The sequence below is a fragment of the Ursus maritimus genome, unplaced genomic scaffold (assembly GCF_017311325.1).
Source record: "Ursus maritimus isolate PB19 unplaced genomic scaffold, ASM1731132v1 scaffold_2, whole genome shotgun sequence".
Taxonomy (NCBI): Eukaryota; Metazoa; Chordata; class Mammalia; order Carnivora; family Ursidae; genus Ursus; species Ursus maritimus.
Window position 1 is genome coordinate 5193469 of NW_024424452.1, and position 16266 is coordinate 5209734.

Consider the following 16266-nt stretch of genomic DNA (forward strand, 5'->3'; position numbering starts at 1 on the left):
CTGTAAGGTGCCCAAAATGAAAACTAATTATATTTTCCCTTTGAATTCTTTTAGTCCACTCAGTGAGTGACATCAACTGTGATTTTTTAAAATAGTAATTTTTTAAAAGAGCATGAGCAGGGGGAGAGGGGGAGGGACAAGCAGACTGCCTGCCGACTGGGGTCCCCAATGCAGAGCTTGATCCCAGGACCCTGAGATCATGACCTGAGCCAAAGACGGATGCTTAACCAACTGAGCCACCCAGGTGTCCCTAAAAGTAGTGATTTTAAATCAACAGATATTCATCGATCACCTGTCGTCATGGTTCTGGAATTTGGGTACACGTGACAATCGCTGAGGAAGCCAGCCTCAGGAGATCCTGCTTAGTAGAGCCGGTAGATTGTTGATGTGGGGCCCAGGCATCTGCATTTTTGACAAGTACCCCAGTTGGTCACTTTGAGAACCCTGATCCACAGTGGGCCCCGCATTGGCTTCTGGCCTTCAGTGCACGGCTGCTGGATCGGCTCTTGGTTCCGAGTTGTGGTTCTGCCGATGACTTTTTCCTGAGACACATTCAGAGTGAAAGATTAGGCTGTAATTGAAGGTACTTTGGTTGTGTTTATATTTTGAGTTAAAACTAATTATATCAAGTTATAAGGTTTTGCTATGTTTTAGTTCATGGTGGGAGAGACACCCGCAAAAACAGAATGCCTGAGTCTTCGGGCTGGTACAGCTTCTTCCTGTGGGGAATCTACCTGGGGAGCCAGAGCACAGAATCAGAGCCAGGGAGTTGGCCTTCGTGCCTCTTACGTGTGTGTTGCCTCTCAGCTGGAATCCACTGTACTTTGTCCCACTTTGCAACACTGGAGGCTGGACCATGGAAGCGTTTCTCCTGGGGCCCTGCCAGACTTTGTCAGTAGGGGGCGCTGGAGGGACACCGCAAGACAGCGCTCGAGCCCGGCTTCTCTCCTTGCTTCTTGGCGGCCCTTGTCTTTTCCTCCTGCAAGGCAGCCGCCAGCAGCAGGCCCAGCAGTGCTCACTCTGTTGTTCCAGAGGACTTGACAGACTTGTTTTTATCCAGTGGGCTGCAGGTCTGAAGCTCAGCCGGGGAGGGGGCAGCGCTCTTCCAGGAGTTCCTTCTTGGACGCACTCCCGAATCCTTAGAGGTCGCAGCTGCATCCTACATTTGCTACTCCCGTGGTTCTTAGCTAGGTATTAATCACCTTATACTAGTTGCCAGTACTATTACGAATTTTCCCTGTTCAAATCACGGGTGTGGTTTTTGTGTCTTGATTGGACTCTGACATGGAATTACTACCAGGAATGGTCCCAGGAGACACACCCTCAAAGACAGGATTTGGGGATTGGTTTGATCCTGACCTTGGACCTGAGCTCCGTGCTCAGCTCCTTGCCAACAGGAAATGGGAGGTTAGTAATCCATGGTGCACGGAGGCATCACTGTTAAGACTCTCACCCGTGGTTGACCGGTGAAGCACCCACCTGATCAGGAGCCCAGGTGGCTGCTGTGCTGTGGGAGGGACCTTCCTCACTGCGCCGGAGCGCTTACAGAAAGAGGGGACCGTCTCCCGTCTCCGCTCCAGGTGCCGTCTGAGAACCACAGTACTTCCGTGGCAGGTCTGACAGTGTCTCATGTCCTGCGGCCACAGGGGCGATCCTCCTGAGTTGTGTGGGGTGGAGAATGGCAATGTCAGGGTCTCACGGGAAGATCAGTGGTGCTGTCTCCCGTCTGCACTGACGCACGTAGTCACTCACGGAGTTAGACTTCGAAGCCACCCACCAAAGGAGCCATGGGTGAGCTTGGCAGGTATCAAAAGGATGGATACCCAGGATGGGTAAAAAGGTAGTCTTACACACTGTTGTGGGAGTGCAAACTTCTGTAGCTCTATCGAAGTAAAAAAAAAAAAGTACGTCCACAGCTAGGAATTTATCGCACAGAAATACCCCCAGAACGGTGCGGATTTATGTCCATGAAGGCTCGCTGCAGTGCGTTTTGTATTACTCGAAATGGAAACAGCCGAAATGTCCATTAGTAGAGAATTTGTCAGACAAGTTATGGTCCATCCACACAGTGAGTTCCCATACTCGACTGAAAAGAGTGAAGGAGAGCTGTACGTTTGGGTCTGAGATGGCGCCTGAGATGCATTGTGAAGTGATGGGCGTAGAACAGCGTGAAGAATTAGGATTCCGTTCTCGTTTGTTTCAAACAATGTGTAGACAAAGGTCTGGGAGGACGTACAGTAGTAACAGTAACAGAGCTCCAGTCTCTGGGGAGCTGGATGAATGAACAGCTAATGGTATCTTTCGAGGGTGGAATTATTAGGGGCGCATGGGTGGCTTAGTCTGTTAAGGGTCTGTCTTTCCCTGAGGTCATGATCCTGGGGTCCTGGGATCGAGCCCTGCATCAGGCTCCCTGGTCAACAGGGGAGTCTGGTCTGCTTCTCCCTCTCCGTCCGCCCCTCCCCCTGCTCATGCGCGCGCTTGCTCGCTCTCAAGTAAATAAATAAAATCTTAAAGACAGTGGAATTATTAGGGCTGTCCTCTATTTTATGTTTTTGTATTGTTTTGTATTACAGTCTATGAAAAGTAATCTTTTAAAATTATAATGACTCATAACGAACATTTTCTCCACGCAGTAAAACGATGTTCGCGGAAATGGAGATCATTGGTCAGTTTAACTTGGGATTTATAATCACCAAACTGAACGCAGACATCTTCATAGTGGACCAGCACGCTACGGACGAGAAGTACAACTTCGAGATGCTGCAGCAGCACACTGCCCTCCAGGGCCAGAGGCTCATAGCGTAAGCTCGTTTTGCTGTTCAGAACTCCCAGTGTTGTCTTCACCCCAAAGTGGAAGACCTACGAGCTTATATGTGTGTGTTTCCCTGTTTTTCAGCCACAAGCATCACTATGGCAGATTTGTAATAATAGTCATAGCTGCTGTGTACCGAGTGCTTGTTAGGTGCCAGGCACAGCTGACACGCATTTACACGCACTAACTCATTGACTCCTCCCAGACCTACGAGGTGGCTGCTGTTCCCGTCAACGCTTCACAGGGGTTCACACGGCGTCTCACAGACACAGCGGTTAGGGAGCTTTCCCAAGTTCATAGAGCTAATGTGTTCTTTTTTTTTTTTTAGGATTTTATTTATTGATTTGAGAAAGAGAGTGCATGTGAGTGGGGGAGGGGCAGAGGGAGAAGCAGGCTCCCCGCTGAGCAGGCAGCCCCACACAGGACTCAGAATCCCAGGACCCTGGGCTCATGACCTGAGCCGAAGGCAGACGCTTAACCGACTGAGCCACCCACGCGCCCCGTTATGTGTTAAGTATCAAGCCTTTTACCTTTCCTGGTTGGCCAGAAAATCATCCTGATGAAGGGCAGTTTATGGTATATCGTGTGTCCGTTTCTAGCACACAGGGTGTGTGCGTTCAGAAAGGCGGCATCGCCTGTGTGTCCGTCCCCAGCTAGACGAGCTCATGTCCAGTGATTCGTCACTGCGGACTGTGGTGTTTCTCTTCCCTTTGCCAAACTGCCCGCTTTACAAGGTGGTGGGAGGGGATATCAAGTAAACCAGGAGTCCTTTCTTAAGCCAAGTTAGAAGAAGAGGTCCTGGATTTTCATTTGGGAAATTCAACGACGTAGAGAAACACACTCAGATCCCAACGGGGGTAGATCCCAGCAAGAAGAAATGTTCAACTACAACAGTCAGGCAGCGGGGAAAATACGCTGAGTTTACGGAGTTCTCTGTTTCCTGTGCAGTGGATGAATTCTGTTTATTTTCAGCAGGTGTAAATGGTAACACCAAAGACGTTCAGTAGGCTACTTTATCAGGGCGCCTGGGTGGCACAGTCCGATGGGCGTCTGACTCTTGGTTTGGGGTTGGATCGTGATCTCAGGGTTGTAAGATCCAGCGCAGCGTCGGGCGGCACGCTCAGCAGGGAATCTGCTTGAAGATTCTCTCCCTCTGTCCCTCCCCCCACTCATGCTCTCTAAATGAATGAATGAATGAATGAATAAATAAAATCTTAAAAAAAAAACTTACTTTATCATACTGGATTATTCCTGCCTTTTTCACAGAGGTCTTATTTTTCAGCCATTTTACATAAATAACATCTTGTTCGTGACATTTCAGGTTGGCTCAGGTAATCACAGGCTGGGCCATATTTCAAGGATAAAGAACATAGGTCCATCCTTTCCTGTGGGGCCCCGTGTGGTCTGGCCCTCCCGACGCCCTCACCTCCTCGTTCTCCATGCTCGAGCCCCACTGGCCATCTTTCTTTTTCAAAACCTTGGCAGGCCTGATGAATTCCCACGTGGCCATTAAGAAGAACAAAGTCGGTCTTTGTGTGTGGCTCTGGGAACATCAGTGGTCCATCCTCGGGCCTTTGCACAGACTTCTCCCTGCCTAGAATGCTTGTCCCTGCACTCACCCCTCCATCCATTACTTGATAATTGCCATCACCCCTGCCCCTCCCCCATCTCCTCTCAGAGGCCTCTTCCTCAGAGACACCTTCCCTGACCCTGTCTCCAGATCGGTCGTACTTGCTCTGTGCTCTTGTGGACTGGGTGTCTCTTCCTCTTGACTGGCAGCATGCTTTGTAATTATAGTTTGTTTGACTGCTTGATCAATGGCATTCTTCCCCACTGGTCTCTTACTCCGTGGGCGCGGAGACCGGGCCATCCTATCTCCTGCCCTTATCAGTCTGTCTCATTAAGCACGCGGGGAATCCAGGAGGACAGGTGGGTGGCTTGCCTGGCGGACAGACGGAGACAGGAGTATTGCAGGCGCGGAAGGGGCAGGATAGCAAACAAATGCTCTTTATTCTGCTTTCAGAGGCCTGTAATGCAGCACGGGGAGGAAAAATGCCATCTTCATGTTCTCCCATTATCTTTGAGAGTGGAGTCAGAGAAGCCCGGGGTCGGGGGGGTGGGCTGACAGACTGAGGAAAGCCAGCTGCTTTTGTGGTCGTTTTAACTTTAATAAAAGAAGATTAAAGGGGAATTCTCAGGCAGTTACGTGATAGGAAAGGCACATAGCTCAGAGTGTCGCGTTGCTTTTTGAAAGGAATTCAGAGAAGCACGGACTGGTTTAGTTTCTCTACTGCTTTATAGCTAAAGGTTTGACTTCGAGATTGGGTTTGAATCTCCTCTCTCTGTTCTTTCAGACCCCAGACTCTCAACTTAACGGCTGTCAATGAAGCTGTTCTAATAGAAAACCTGGAAATATTCAGAAAGAACGGCTTTGATTTTATTATCGACGAAGGGGGTGAGTTATTAGGACTACGAGGTGCATTCTGTCAGCACCGGGAACAGTCTTTGAGGTTCTGTGGATCCGTGTATTTCATCAGAGATGGGCACGGTTCCCCCAAAAGCATTTTGCTGCTTTCCTCTCTTGCAGCGTTCGTCATCACAGGTAGCCCTGGAGTGAAACGTGCTCTCCAAATAACAGTCTTCTCTGAATTTTCTTCTTTTAGCTCCAGTCACCGAAAGAGCTAAATTGATTTCCTTGCCAACTAGTAAAAACTGGACCTTCGGACCCCAGGACATCGACGAACTGATCTTTATGCTGAGCGACAGTCCTGGGGTTATGTGCCGGCCTTCCCGAGTCAGGCAGATGTTTGCCTCCAGAGCCTGTCGGAAGTCTGTGAGTCAGGAGCGCTCGTCCGCCGGCACCTGCAGGCCCTGCTCGGGCTTGTGGGGGAGGCCGTGTTGTTGACGGTGGCTGGGACTGCCCTGGGTCGTCACATATAACACAGCCACGTGCGTCTGTAAGCACGTGTACCCCGTGAGCCGATCACGGCTTCGCTCTGACCTCTGACCCGTCATTACAAGCAGCACGCTCTGTTAGCGCGTTCGCGGATCCCGGGTCGGGGAGCTGCCCAGGCCCGGTTTGTCTGTGGGCGGGGAGTAGCTCGGGCAGGTGAGCCTTCCTGCTGCCGGCCCTAAAGGCAAGGCCTCCCTCGAGCGGGCACCTCACTGGGCGCCCGGTTCCACGGCCGCCGCTCAGGCTGCCCCGGGGGGGGGGGGGTGATCAGGCCTGATGTCAAAGTAAAGCAGGTGCCTCTGGATCACCTGGCCCCTGGGAGCGGCCGGGATGCCCTCCCTTCATCCAACCCTCCCTGAGCCCCGGCTGTGTGCCCCGTCCAATAGGTTCAGGAAAGAAGTTAGAACAGCGTGGGGCTGGGGAGTGGCCACGACAACCCGGGCAAGCAGTCGAGGTGACGGCAGGGAAGGGCTGTCTTAGGAGGGGTTATCTGAGCTGACGCCTGGAAGGGACAGAGCCCCGTGGGGAAGAGCTCTCCGAACAGAAGAAACAGCAAGTGCAGGGGGTGGGGTGTGTGAACCAAGCCTGAGGCTGCCCGTGTGACCAGAGCGGGGCCAGGGTGCGAGTGCAGCAGCTTCCTCACGTTTGGGGGGCGGGTGGCCTAAGAGCTGTTGCAGACTTGGGCTCTGAGGCCCCGTCAGGCTGTAAGTGGAGGTGTCTGAACCGGTCAGATGAGTGATGCAGAGCTCGGGGAAATGGAGAGAAAACAGCCTTGCGATTGGATGACGTTACTCCAGGGAGGGGTGCTTAGAGCAGAGAGCGGGCCGGGGCTGACTTCCAGCCACGCGGTTTTGCTTGATGAAGACCTAATACCGTGCCCCGGTCCCGGGGTGAGTGGGAGGCAGCGCGGACCAGCCTGTGCTCATACCAGGCGTTCATTTTGGAATCCCGTCTCGACGTGACTCAGAGCTCTCTGGGGCCACAGGCTGCACCCCGACCTTCTGCCCCCTGGCAGGCCCGTGGTGCTGCGGCTCTTCCTCCGTCCATGTGCTCAGCGTTGTGGGCTCCCCTCTGCCGCACCCCGAGGGGCCGTGCTCCTCCCTGCTGGCCCTGCAGCCCTGTCTGCTCACTCAGCTCTGGCCACACGGGCCACCTTCCAGGTCTGCGGCTGCTCCAGCCCTCCTCCCGCCTCACATCCCTTCTTCACGGACCTGGCTCCCTCCGGTCCTTGGGCTCCCCCTGGCACCCCTCTGAAGTAGCCTCTCCCAGGCTCTGGGGCACGGCCCCCTGGGTGATACTTGCCTTATTTCTCTGCGAACTTGTCTGCTGCATGTCTTGCCTCTGGCGCTGTGTGTGGCCCGTGGAAGAAGGAAGGAGACGCATAGGCTCAGGCTTGTCGCCTCCCACCATCTCTCTTTGTTTCTCAGGGGCTCAGTTTCTCCGTGTTTGCTGTGGACTCCGTGTTTGCTCATTGCCATGTATGTGTCACATAGAGATACATGCTCTGGAGAAAAGCAGGGTGAGGGCCACAGAGGGACAGACAGGGAGTGCTCCTGAGAAGAGGCAGGGACAGAAGCCTGAAGGAAGGGGCAGTGAGACATGCAAGTATCTGGGGACGGAGTCTCCTGGGCAGAGGGCATAGCCAGTGCCAAGGTCCTGGGGCAGGTGCTTGCATAGTCCATCTGTAAGAGCTGGCCTGCTGGAGTGGGGGCAGGGAGGAATGAGCGCTTGCAGGTGCAGGCACTAAGGCCAGTGAGGGCCAAATCAGGTGATGCGTGTGGGCTTTTATCCAGGTGAGAGGGAAGAGCTGAGAAGGTGAGCCATGTAGGTGATCTGACATGCCTTTTTTTTTTTTTTTAAAGATAGGGGCACTGGGGTGGCTCAGTCAGTTGAGCGTCTGCCTTCAGCTCCGGTCATGATCCCGGGGTCCTAGAGTCGAGCCCCATGTGTGGCTCCCTGCTGCTCTCCCTGCTTGTGTGTGTGTGCGCTTTCTCTCTCTCTCTCTTTGTCTCGCTGTCTCTCAAATAAATAAATAAAATCTTAAAAATAAAACAAAAAAATAAATAAAAGGAGTTGCTGGCTGCTGAGTGCAGAGCAGCCAGAAGGGGGCCACAGGGAGGCCTGCCCGGGTGACAGGTCAGGGCAGCTGCACGGAGGCGGTGATGGAGTCGCCGAGACTGGTCGGATCCTGGACAGGTTTGGTCAGCGTCCCTGGCAGCGGTGTGCTGCTGTGCGGGAGCCACGAGGCGCTGGATTTCCCGAAGGGGGGGGGGGCTCAGACAGGAGAGAGTAGGTAGGGCTCCTCCAAGAAGCTTTTTCGGGGAACGTTGTTTTTGAGTTGTAATCTTGTCCGTCTCTGTTTCAGAAGAAAATACTACTGAAGAGTTGCTGTTTTGACCAAGACCAGTAAAACTTTCACCCGCTGTGTCTCCTCTTCAGGTGATGATTGGAACTGCTCTTAACACGAGCGAGATGAAGAAGCTCGTCACCCACATGGGCGAGATGGACCATCCCTGGAACTGTCCCCACGGAAGGCCGACCATGCGACACATGGCCAACCTGGATGTCATTTCTCAAAGCTGACCGCGCTTCTCCTTTTATAGAACTATACATTTTATTGCAGATTTTTCTGTTCCCAAAAGCAGGGTTTTAACTAGCCGCTTCTTGTTTGCAAACGAACCTGGCGTTTTAAAAAAAATGACCAGATCCTTCGACGTGATCTCGAGAACCTTTTCAGACCACATGGAGCATTGCTTGCCACGTTTTTTTGTTCTGCACTTGAATGTGTGCACGTGTACAAGGGAGAGCACGTCACAGAAACAGGAAGAACGCCTGGCAGGTCCCTCAGGCCTCTGCTGCTGTGGCCTGAGCTATTTTAGCTGCGGCTTTCGGCCCGTAATATGATTACATTCATAATGGTTTGATTTTATAAAATCATGGTCCTTTTGAGTTAGTGGTTCTCAATCCTAACACATATTAAATTAAAAAAAAGAAAAAAGGAATAAAAACAAAACCCAAGGGGGATTCCCTGCCCAGCTGAAAGAAAATGGCCCAGGTGGGGCCTGGGGTCACTATTTTTAAATGGTCCCTGGTGCAGCCCGGGTGGCAAAGCACTGTCGCAGGCAAGGGGAAATAAAAGGTTGATTTTTCTGTAACCTTACTGCTGCGGTTTTGTTTCCTTGGGCTGTGAATTGCAGGATGTTCTCCTTACTTGCCCTGAGTGGTACTGGAGAGAACAGAAACTCTGTTGTCAAATAGGTTTTCATGGACTCTCGTCCCGTTTGAACCCGGCCAGAGACGGAGGTCAGAGTGCCCTCTGGACCCAGACGGCTGTTGGTGTGGAGTGACCAGTGTGAAACACCCGCCCCGTGCTCACCCACCCTCCCAGCTTCTGTTTGCAAACTTAGAATTCTTCAGATGTCGTGAGACAATCACGTAATCATTGTCATGTGTCAAACACTATGCAGCTGTGCCCTGCTGCGGCTCATTTGATCATTGCAGGAACTGCACATTGGGGTTTGGTAGGCACCCCCCACATCCCGACTGCCAAGACGGCTGTGTCCTAATCTGAGAACCCTCAAATACGTGACCTAAATGGCCAGAGGGGGCTCTGAAGATGCGGTTGCGGGAGGGGTCATGAATGGGGCAAGGCTCCCGGGTTGGCTGGGTAGATTACCCCGCCCAATCCAGCTGATGACTTAAAAGTTGGAGAACCTGGGGCGCCTGGGTGGCGCAGTCGTTGGGCGTCTGCCTTTGGCTCAGGGCGTGATCCCGGCATTCCAGGATCGAGTCCCACATCGGGCTCCTCCGCTGGGAGCCTGCTTCTTCCTCTCCCACTCCCCCTGCTGTGTTCCCTCTCTCTGCTGGCTGTCTCTCTGTCACATAAATAAATAAAATCTTAAAAAAAAAAAAAAGTTGGAGAACCTTTCTCAGCTGATACTGAAGATGTAGGAAGGCCGCCTGTAGAAGCTGGAAAAGGCAAGGCCAGAGGTTCTCCTCTGGAGCTGCCAGAAAGAACCAGCCCTGTTGGACTCCTAACTTAGCATCCTAAGATGATAAATTTGCATTGCTTTCAGCCACTTAAGTTTGGGGTAATTCGTTTAGGTCATTGGAATTCCCGTGTTCGTGTTATGGTGAAGATAAAGGCTGCAAGGCCACCCGGCAATTAGCGGAGTTGGGAGAACCCAGGTCCAGGTGCATCCAACTCCAGACCGCCACCTGGCCTTCTGGAAGCACGGAGTGAGCCCTGATGCTCAGCGGCTTCTCAGCCGGCGGTCCCTTTAAGGGCGGGGCGGGGCCCGCGGTTCCCTGGAGACCGGCCCGCGTCAGGACGCGCCGCGTTACGCGCAGCACCTCCGCCGAGGCCTGGCTGAGCCCCCGGAAGTCCGGAGCCAGGTGAGCGCCTTGCCGGTGGTCCTGCGTGCGCCACCGCAGACGTGACGGCCAAGTCCGGCTCTTCCTCTGCCGGGCGGACGCGGGCCCCAGGACCTGAGCGGGTGCGGTGGGTGGGAGGTGCGGGGGAACCCCAGGCTCAGAGAAGGCGCGCTCCTTTTCTGCTGCCTAATGAGCAAATAACGATAATACGACCTCACAGACCGTCAAAGTTAGGGGGGAAAACGCCATGAGAAACGAGATTTGCCTTATTCGTAGGACAGATTTACTTACAGAGGACCAGAAATCCTATCTATAGCAAAGACTCACCTGGGCTTCACTGGCGAGAGTGGACTCACCTGGGCTGCACAGGACAGTCGATGGGGTGGGGGCTGAAAGAGTAGTGGGGGTTTGAAGGAAGAGAAAAGCAGGATCATGTTGGTGAGAGCAAAGCTTAGGTAGGGGTGGGTTGAGCTGGCAGGCGGGGTGTCCAAAGGATGCTATCCAAGCCTTGGGGGTATGGAGTGCCCACTGCGCCCCTCAGGGTGTGAGGAGGGACTAGACCTTGCCCTGCACCCCAGGACTCATCTGTGTGTCCTGCTTGTTGGACTGAGATGCTTTCAATAGGGCCAGTTTGGGAGGCCATGGAAACTATGGCTTCGGGGACCTGCCCCCAGCTCTGTGACCTCGGGCACACATCACGCCGTTCCTTTTTCGGCGTGGGAGCACTTAGTCTGGCATAGGGAGTAGGCAGCCAGTGATTTCAAGTTCAAAAACAGGAAAGTGACCTAATCACTCCATCATGGATAGTGTGCTGTATCCCATACTTTAGGGGGTGTCCGGCCATCGTTTCATGTAATTCTTAAAATGAGATGCGGCACTGTTATTTCCATTTGTCAGTGAAGCAGAAGGAGATTCACCTCAAGAGCTCACAGCTGGTGAGGCGCCATGAGGAGCCCGAATCCAGCTCTTGGGAGCTCTGCCGGGCAGATGTGTTGAGAGATGGGCTTTTAAAACCTTAGGGATTAAGCAGCCATTTTTCATGTATCAGGTGACCTTCTTGCTGGGACACTATTTGAAAAAGAAAAATGGTAGGTGATGGATCCAGTTTAAAAAAAATTTTTTTTAGGTACAACCAAGAAGATATTTCTATAAACTGGTGATACTTGATGGTTGTAGTTTTTCAAGCTTTAGGAGGAGAACGACCACGAAGCTGGGTTGCAAAGCTGAAATTTCAACTCCAAGTGGAACCTGCAAGTATTTAGAGAATTTTTATTTTTCAGGTGAAACTGATCAGCGCTTTGAAACAAATAGTGAAGGAAACTTGAGGACTTCTAAAGACAATGGTGAAAGAGAAGAAAAGAGCCGACAAAAAGGGGGATAAGTCTGGCCGCTCTCCCTCCTCTCTCTCGGATTATCCAGAGTTTGCCAAACAAGACGGCAATGCAGCTAGACAAGAGATGTCCCCAGGTGCTGTCCCACCGTTGGAAATGCAGCCCATCGATTTGGGGCCCCGAGGAGAGTCCAAACATGATCACCAGCAGAATGAAGGTGCCACTCAGTATGAAGAGCCCATTCTCACCAAACTCATAGTCGAAAGGTGGTTTTATTGGCTTGCATCTTCCCTGTTCCCCTTTCTATGCTGCTCTCTCTCTCTCTCTCTCTCTCTCTCTCTCACAATCTCTTCTTGTGGCTTTCCCCGCCCCTCCCCTAGATTACTATAAAAACCTAGGTCTCTCTCCTGGAGCTCGAGGTTCAAATTTTTAACTCCCTACTGGACATCGTCCACTGGACTTCAAGCCCCCTGTGTCCCAAAGCAAAGACTGCAGGACTTGAAATGAGATCTGACGTCAACACCATCATTGAACTTTTCTGAGCCTCAGGTTCTTTTTTCTTTCTTTCTTTCTTTCTTTCTTTCTTTCTTTCTTTCTTTCTTCCTTCCTTCCTTCCTTCCTTCCTTCCTTTCTTTCTTTCTTTCTTTCTTTCTTTCTTTCTTTCTTTCTTTCTTTCTTTCTTTCTTGTTTTATTTATTAGAGGAGGAGATCAGGAGAGAGAGCATGAGCAGGAGGAGGGGCACAAAGAGGGAGAAGCAGACTCCCCGCTGAGCAGGGAGCCCAATGTGAGGCTCAATCCCAGGACCCCGGGATCATGACCTGAGCCGAAGGCAGACGCTTCACTGACTGAGCCACCCAGGCGCCCTGAGCCTCAGGTTCTTAACTGGGGAAAACACACCCCATAGAGGGTTCTTCCACAGGTTGCTACTTCTCAAGCCATTGGCTTCTCCGCCGATCTCTGTTGATTTCTGTAAGGGTGCTACCATTTCCACCCTCTCCAGGCTGTCCTCCTCCTTCCCGGTGCTTTCATTATTTCTTTTCCCTCTCGGCTTCTCTCAGTAGTCCTTTTCTCTATGCTTGCTTCCCCTCTTCATTCTCTCCTGACTGGACTGCTGGCCTCATTTCCTAAAGATTTGAGATTTGCCTTCCTAATTGTTTCCATCACTCCCTGGATTAGTTATCCGTCTTTGTAACAAGTCGCCCCAGAACGTGATAATTCAGACAAATATTATCTCACACAGTTTATGGGGGTCAAGAACCGGGGAGCAGCTTAGCTGGATGGTATTGGGTTAGGATCTCTGGAGGTTCAGCCAAGATGCCAGTCTAGACTGCCATCATCTGAAGGCCTGGCCGGCTTCTCGGTCCGCTTTCCAAGCGGCTCCCTGACATGGCTGTTGGCGGGAGGCCTCAGTCCCTCATCCCACGGACTCCCTCCACAGAGCTCCCACACTCTTAGAAACTTTGGATTTCTTTCCATTGCCTATAGGATAGAGGCCTGACACTCTGACCCCAGCCTGCCTCTCTCCTCTTAAACTCAAGAGCCCAGCTAGACTTCTCGCCACTATCCCTTGGCTTTGCCTTTGCTCGCAAAGATAGCTTTGCTGGAGTGTTTGTCCCGTGTTTCTGAATGACCAAATCCCACCTACTCTTAGGCTCCAAGCTTTTCCATTGCTGCTTCCCAATAGGAAGTCATTCTGCTCCAAACATCTTTTATCATACTTCTCACTTTCTGTTATGTGTTACTGTGCACGTAGCTTGTATTTCTTCCTATTACATACATATCTAATGTGTGTGAATCACTGTAATCTGTTTCCAGGTCTCAACCTCTCTGTCGGGGGGAACATTCCATCCCAGCGGAGACACACCCCAAAATATCAAACCCTAGACCTTCGGCCTTGTGGGTGCTCAGTCAAGATTTATCGTTTGAATGCTAACAGTGGCCACTTTTATTTTTATTCTTAGTTGACGTATAGTGACACACTGTTACATGAGTTTCAAGCGTACAACGTAGCGATTCAACCACGCTAGACGTTATGCTCTGCTCCCCGCAAGCATAGCTACGATCGGTCACCAGACAGCACTATCGCAACCCCATTGACTATGTTCCCTGTGCTGTGCCTTTTACCCCCGGGACTCCCTGCGTAACTGGAAACCTGTATCTCCCTCTCCCCTTCACCCATTTTGCGCATCCCCCTAACCATCAGTTCTCTGCATTCGTGGGTCTGTTTTTACTTTCTGTATTTTAGATTCCACCTAGAAGTGAAATCGGGTATCTGTCCTTCTCTGACTTATTTCACTTATAATACTCTCTAGGTCCATCTGTATTGTTGCAAAAGGCGAGATCTCATTCTCTTTTATGGCTGAGTAATATTCCATTGTATGTACATACCACATCTTCTTTTTCTGTTCATCTATGGATGGATGCTTGGGTTGCTTCCAAATCTTGGTTCTTTTTTTGTTTGTTTGTTTAAAGATTTTATTTATTTATATGACGAGAGACAGCCAGCCAGAGAGGGAACACAAGCAGGGGGAGTGGGAGAGGAAGAAGCAGGCTCCCAGCAGAGGAGCCTGATGCGGGGCTCGATCCCAGAACGCCAGGATCAGGCCCTGAGCCAAAGGCAGACGCCTAACGACTGAGCCACCCAGGCGCCCCCCCCAAATCTTGGTTCTTGTAAGTAATGCTGCAATAAACATGGGGTGCATTTATGTTTTCGAATTTGCGTTTTCATTTTCTTTGGGCAAATATCCAGTGCTGGAATGACTGGATCATATGGTTTTCTATTTTTAATTTTTTTGAGGAACCTCCATACTATTTTCCACGGTGGCTGCGCCAATTTACTTTCCCACCAGTGGTGCACAAGGGTTCCCTTTTCTCCACATCCTTGTCAACACCTGTTGTTTCTTGTCTTTTTGAGTCTAGCCATTCTGACAGGTGCAAGGTGATATCTCATTGTGGTTTTGTTTGCGTTTCCCTGTTGGCGAGTGATGTTGAGTATCTTTCCATGTGTCTGTTGGCCGTCTGTATGTCTTCTTGGGAAAAATGTATAGGCGGGTCCTCTGCCCATTCTTTAATGGGATCATTTGTATCTTTGGTGTTGAGTTGTATGAGTTCTTTATGTAACGTATACATTAACCCCTTATTGGATATGTTATTTGCAAATATCTTTTCCTATTCAACAGGTTGCCTTGTTTTGTCAATGGTTTCCTTTGCTATGCAAAAGCTTTTTATTTTGATGTAGTCCTCATAACTTATTTCCACTTTTGTTTCCCTTGCCTGAGGAGTCATATCTACAAAAATGTGGCTGTGGCTGATGTCAGAGAAATTACTGTCTGTGCTCTCTTCTAGGAGTTTTGTGGGTTCAGGTCTCACACTTAGATCTTTAATCCATTTTCAGTCTATTTTTATGCATGGTGTAAGAAAGTGGTCCAGTTTCATGCTTTTGCATGTAGCTGTCCAGTTTTCCCAGCACCATTTATGACAGACTGTCTCATCCCCATTGTACATTCTTGCCTCCTTTGTTGTAGGTTAATGGACCATATAAGTGTGGGTTTACTGGGCTGTCTATTCTATTCCATTGATCTATGTGTCTGTTTTTGTCCCAGTACCACACCGTGTTGATTACTACAACTTTGTAGCATATCTTGAAATCTGGGATTGTGATACCTCTGGCTTTGTTCATCTTTCTCAAGATTACTTTGGCTATTCAGCATCTTTTGTGGTTCCATACAGATCTCAGTATTATTTGTTCTAGTTCTGTGAAAAATGCTGTTGGCATTTTGATAGGGATTGCATTGAATCCGTAGATTGCTTTGGGGCGTACGGACATTTTAACAATATTAATTCTTACAATCCATGAACATGGAATATCTTTCCATTTGTTTGTATTGCCTTCAATTTCTTTCATCCATGTTTCATAGTTTTCAGAGTACAGGTCTTTCGCCACCTGGGCTGAGTTCATTCCTCGGTATTTTATTGGTTTTGGCGCAATTATAAATGGAATTGTTTTCTTAATCGCTCTTTCTGCTATTACTAGTGTATGGAAGTGCCACCAATTTCTGTTAATGAGCTACCACGTGCCAGCTCTGGGATGAGCACTGTAGGAGGATATTAAAAAGCAGGAAATACGGTCTCCGTAGGCAGTACATAATTATATTCTACACTGGGCTCTTTCTAGAGAAACTCAGCAGAGTTTCTCAGCAATGTGCACGGACTTGGTTCAGGGACGGTGGAGCTTGGGGTACCCTGATGTGGGAGTCAGAGGACTTGAATATCCTGACATAGAGCTGGTCCGGATCCAGGCCAAGAGCACTGGGAAACATGTATGTGTCTTGGGAGTGAGGGGAGGTATCGATACCATTGAATGGAGGTATTATGACCTTAAAAGATCCTTGACAGTTTCTTTATTCGTTGTTTTTTATTACCAAAGTGCTATATACTCACGACAGATGACGTGATGCCAAGTTATCTTAAAGAAGGGTTCATTCTCGGGGGCACCAGGGTGGCTCAGTCGGTTAAGTATCTGCCTTCAGCTCAGGTCATGATCCCAGGGTCCCAGGATCAAGCCCCACATGGGGCTCCCTGCTCAGCAGGGAGTTTGCTTGTCTCTTTCCCCCTACTCGTGCTTGCTCTCTCTCTCTCTCTTAAGCAAATAAAATCTTAAAAAAAAAAAGAAGAGTACATTCTTTTCCTCCACCATATTCCAATTTCACCCCCCCCCCGCCCCTCCCCTCCCATGGGTTGCCACAATCTCTCATGAATTAGAAGAAAGTCTTTGGGTTTTACAAGAAAATAATCA

General features: G+C 50.4%; 2 protein-coding genes across 3 annotated transcripts in view; both read left to right on the plus strand.

Annotated features, from left to right (window-relative positions):
• PMS2 (PMS1 homolog 2, mismatch repair system component) overlaps positions 1–8925 on the plus strand; it is a 25520-nt gene extending 16595 nt beyond the window's left edge. Inside the window, exons 12-15 of the mRNA XM_008698337.2 lie at positions 2634–2801; positions 5167–5267; positions 5476–5645; positions 8205–8925. Coding sequence (XP_008696559.1) covers positions 2634–2801; positions 5167–5267; positions 5476–5645; positions 8205–8348 — 583 coding nt within the window. The 3' untranslated portion in view covers positions 8349–8925. The remainder of the gene's footprint in view (positions 1–2633; positions 2802–5166; positions 5268–5475; positions 5646–8204) is intronic.
• A 1183-nt stretch (positions 8926–10108) lies between these two features.
• The window catches only part of LOC103669974 (radial spoke head 10 homolog B-like), a 53761-nt gene continuing 47603 nt past the window's right edge, over positions 10109–16266 (plus strand). For both annotated transcript variants that reach the window (XM_008698339.2, XM_008698340.2), the window contains exons 1-2: positions 10109–10160; positions 11420–11736. In XM_008698339.2, the coding sequence (XP_008696561.1) occupies positions 11480–11736 (257 nt within the window). In that variant the 5' untranslated portion in view covers positions 10109–10160; positions 11420–11479. The remainder of the gene's footprint in view (positions 10161–11419; positions 11737–16266) is intronic.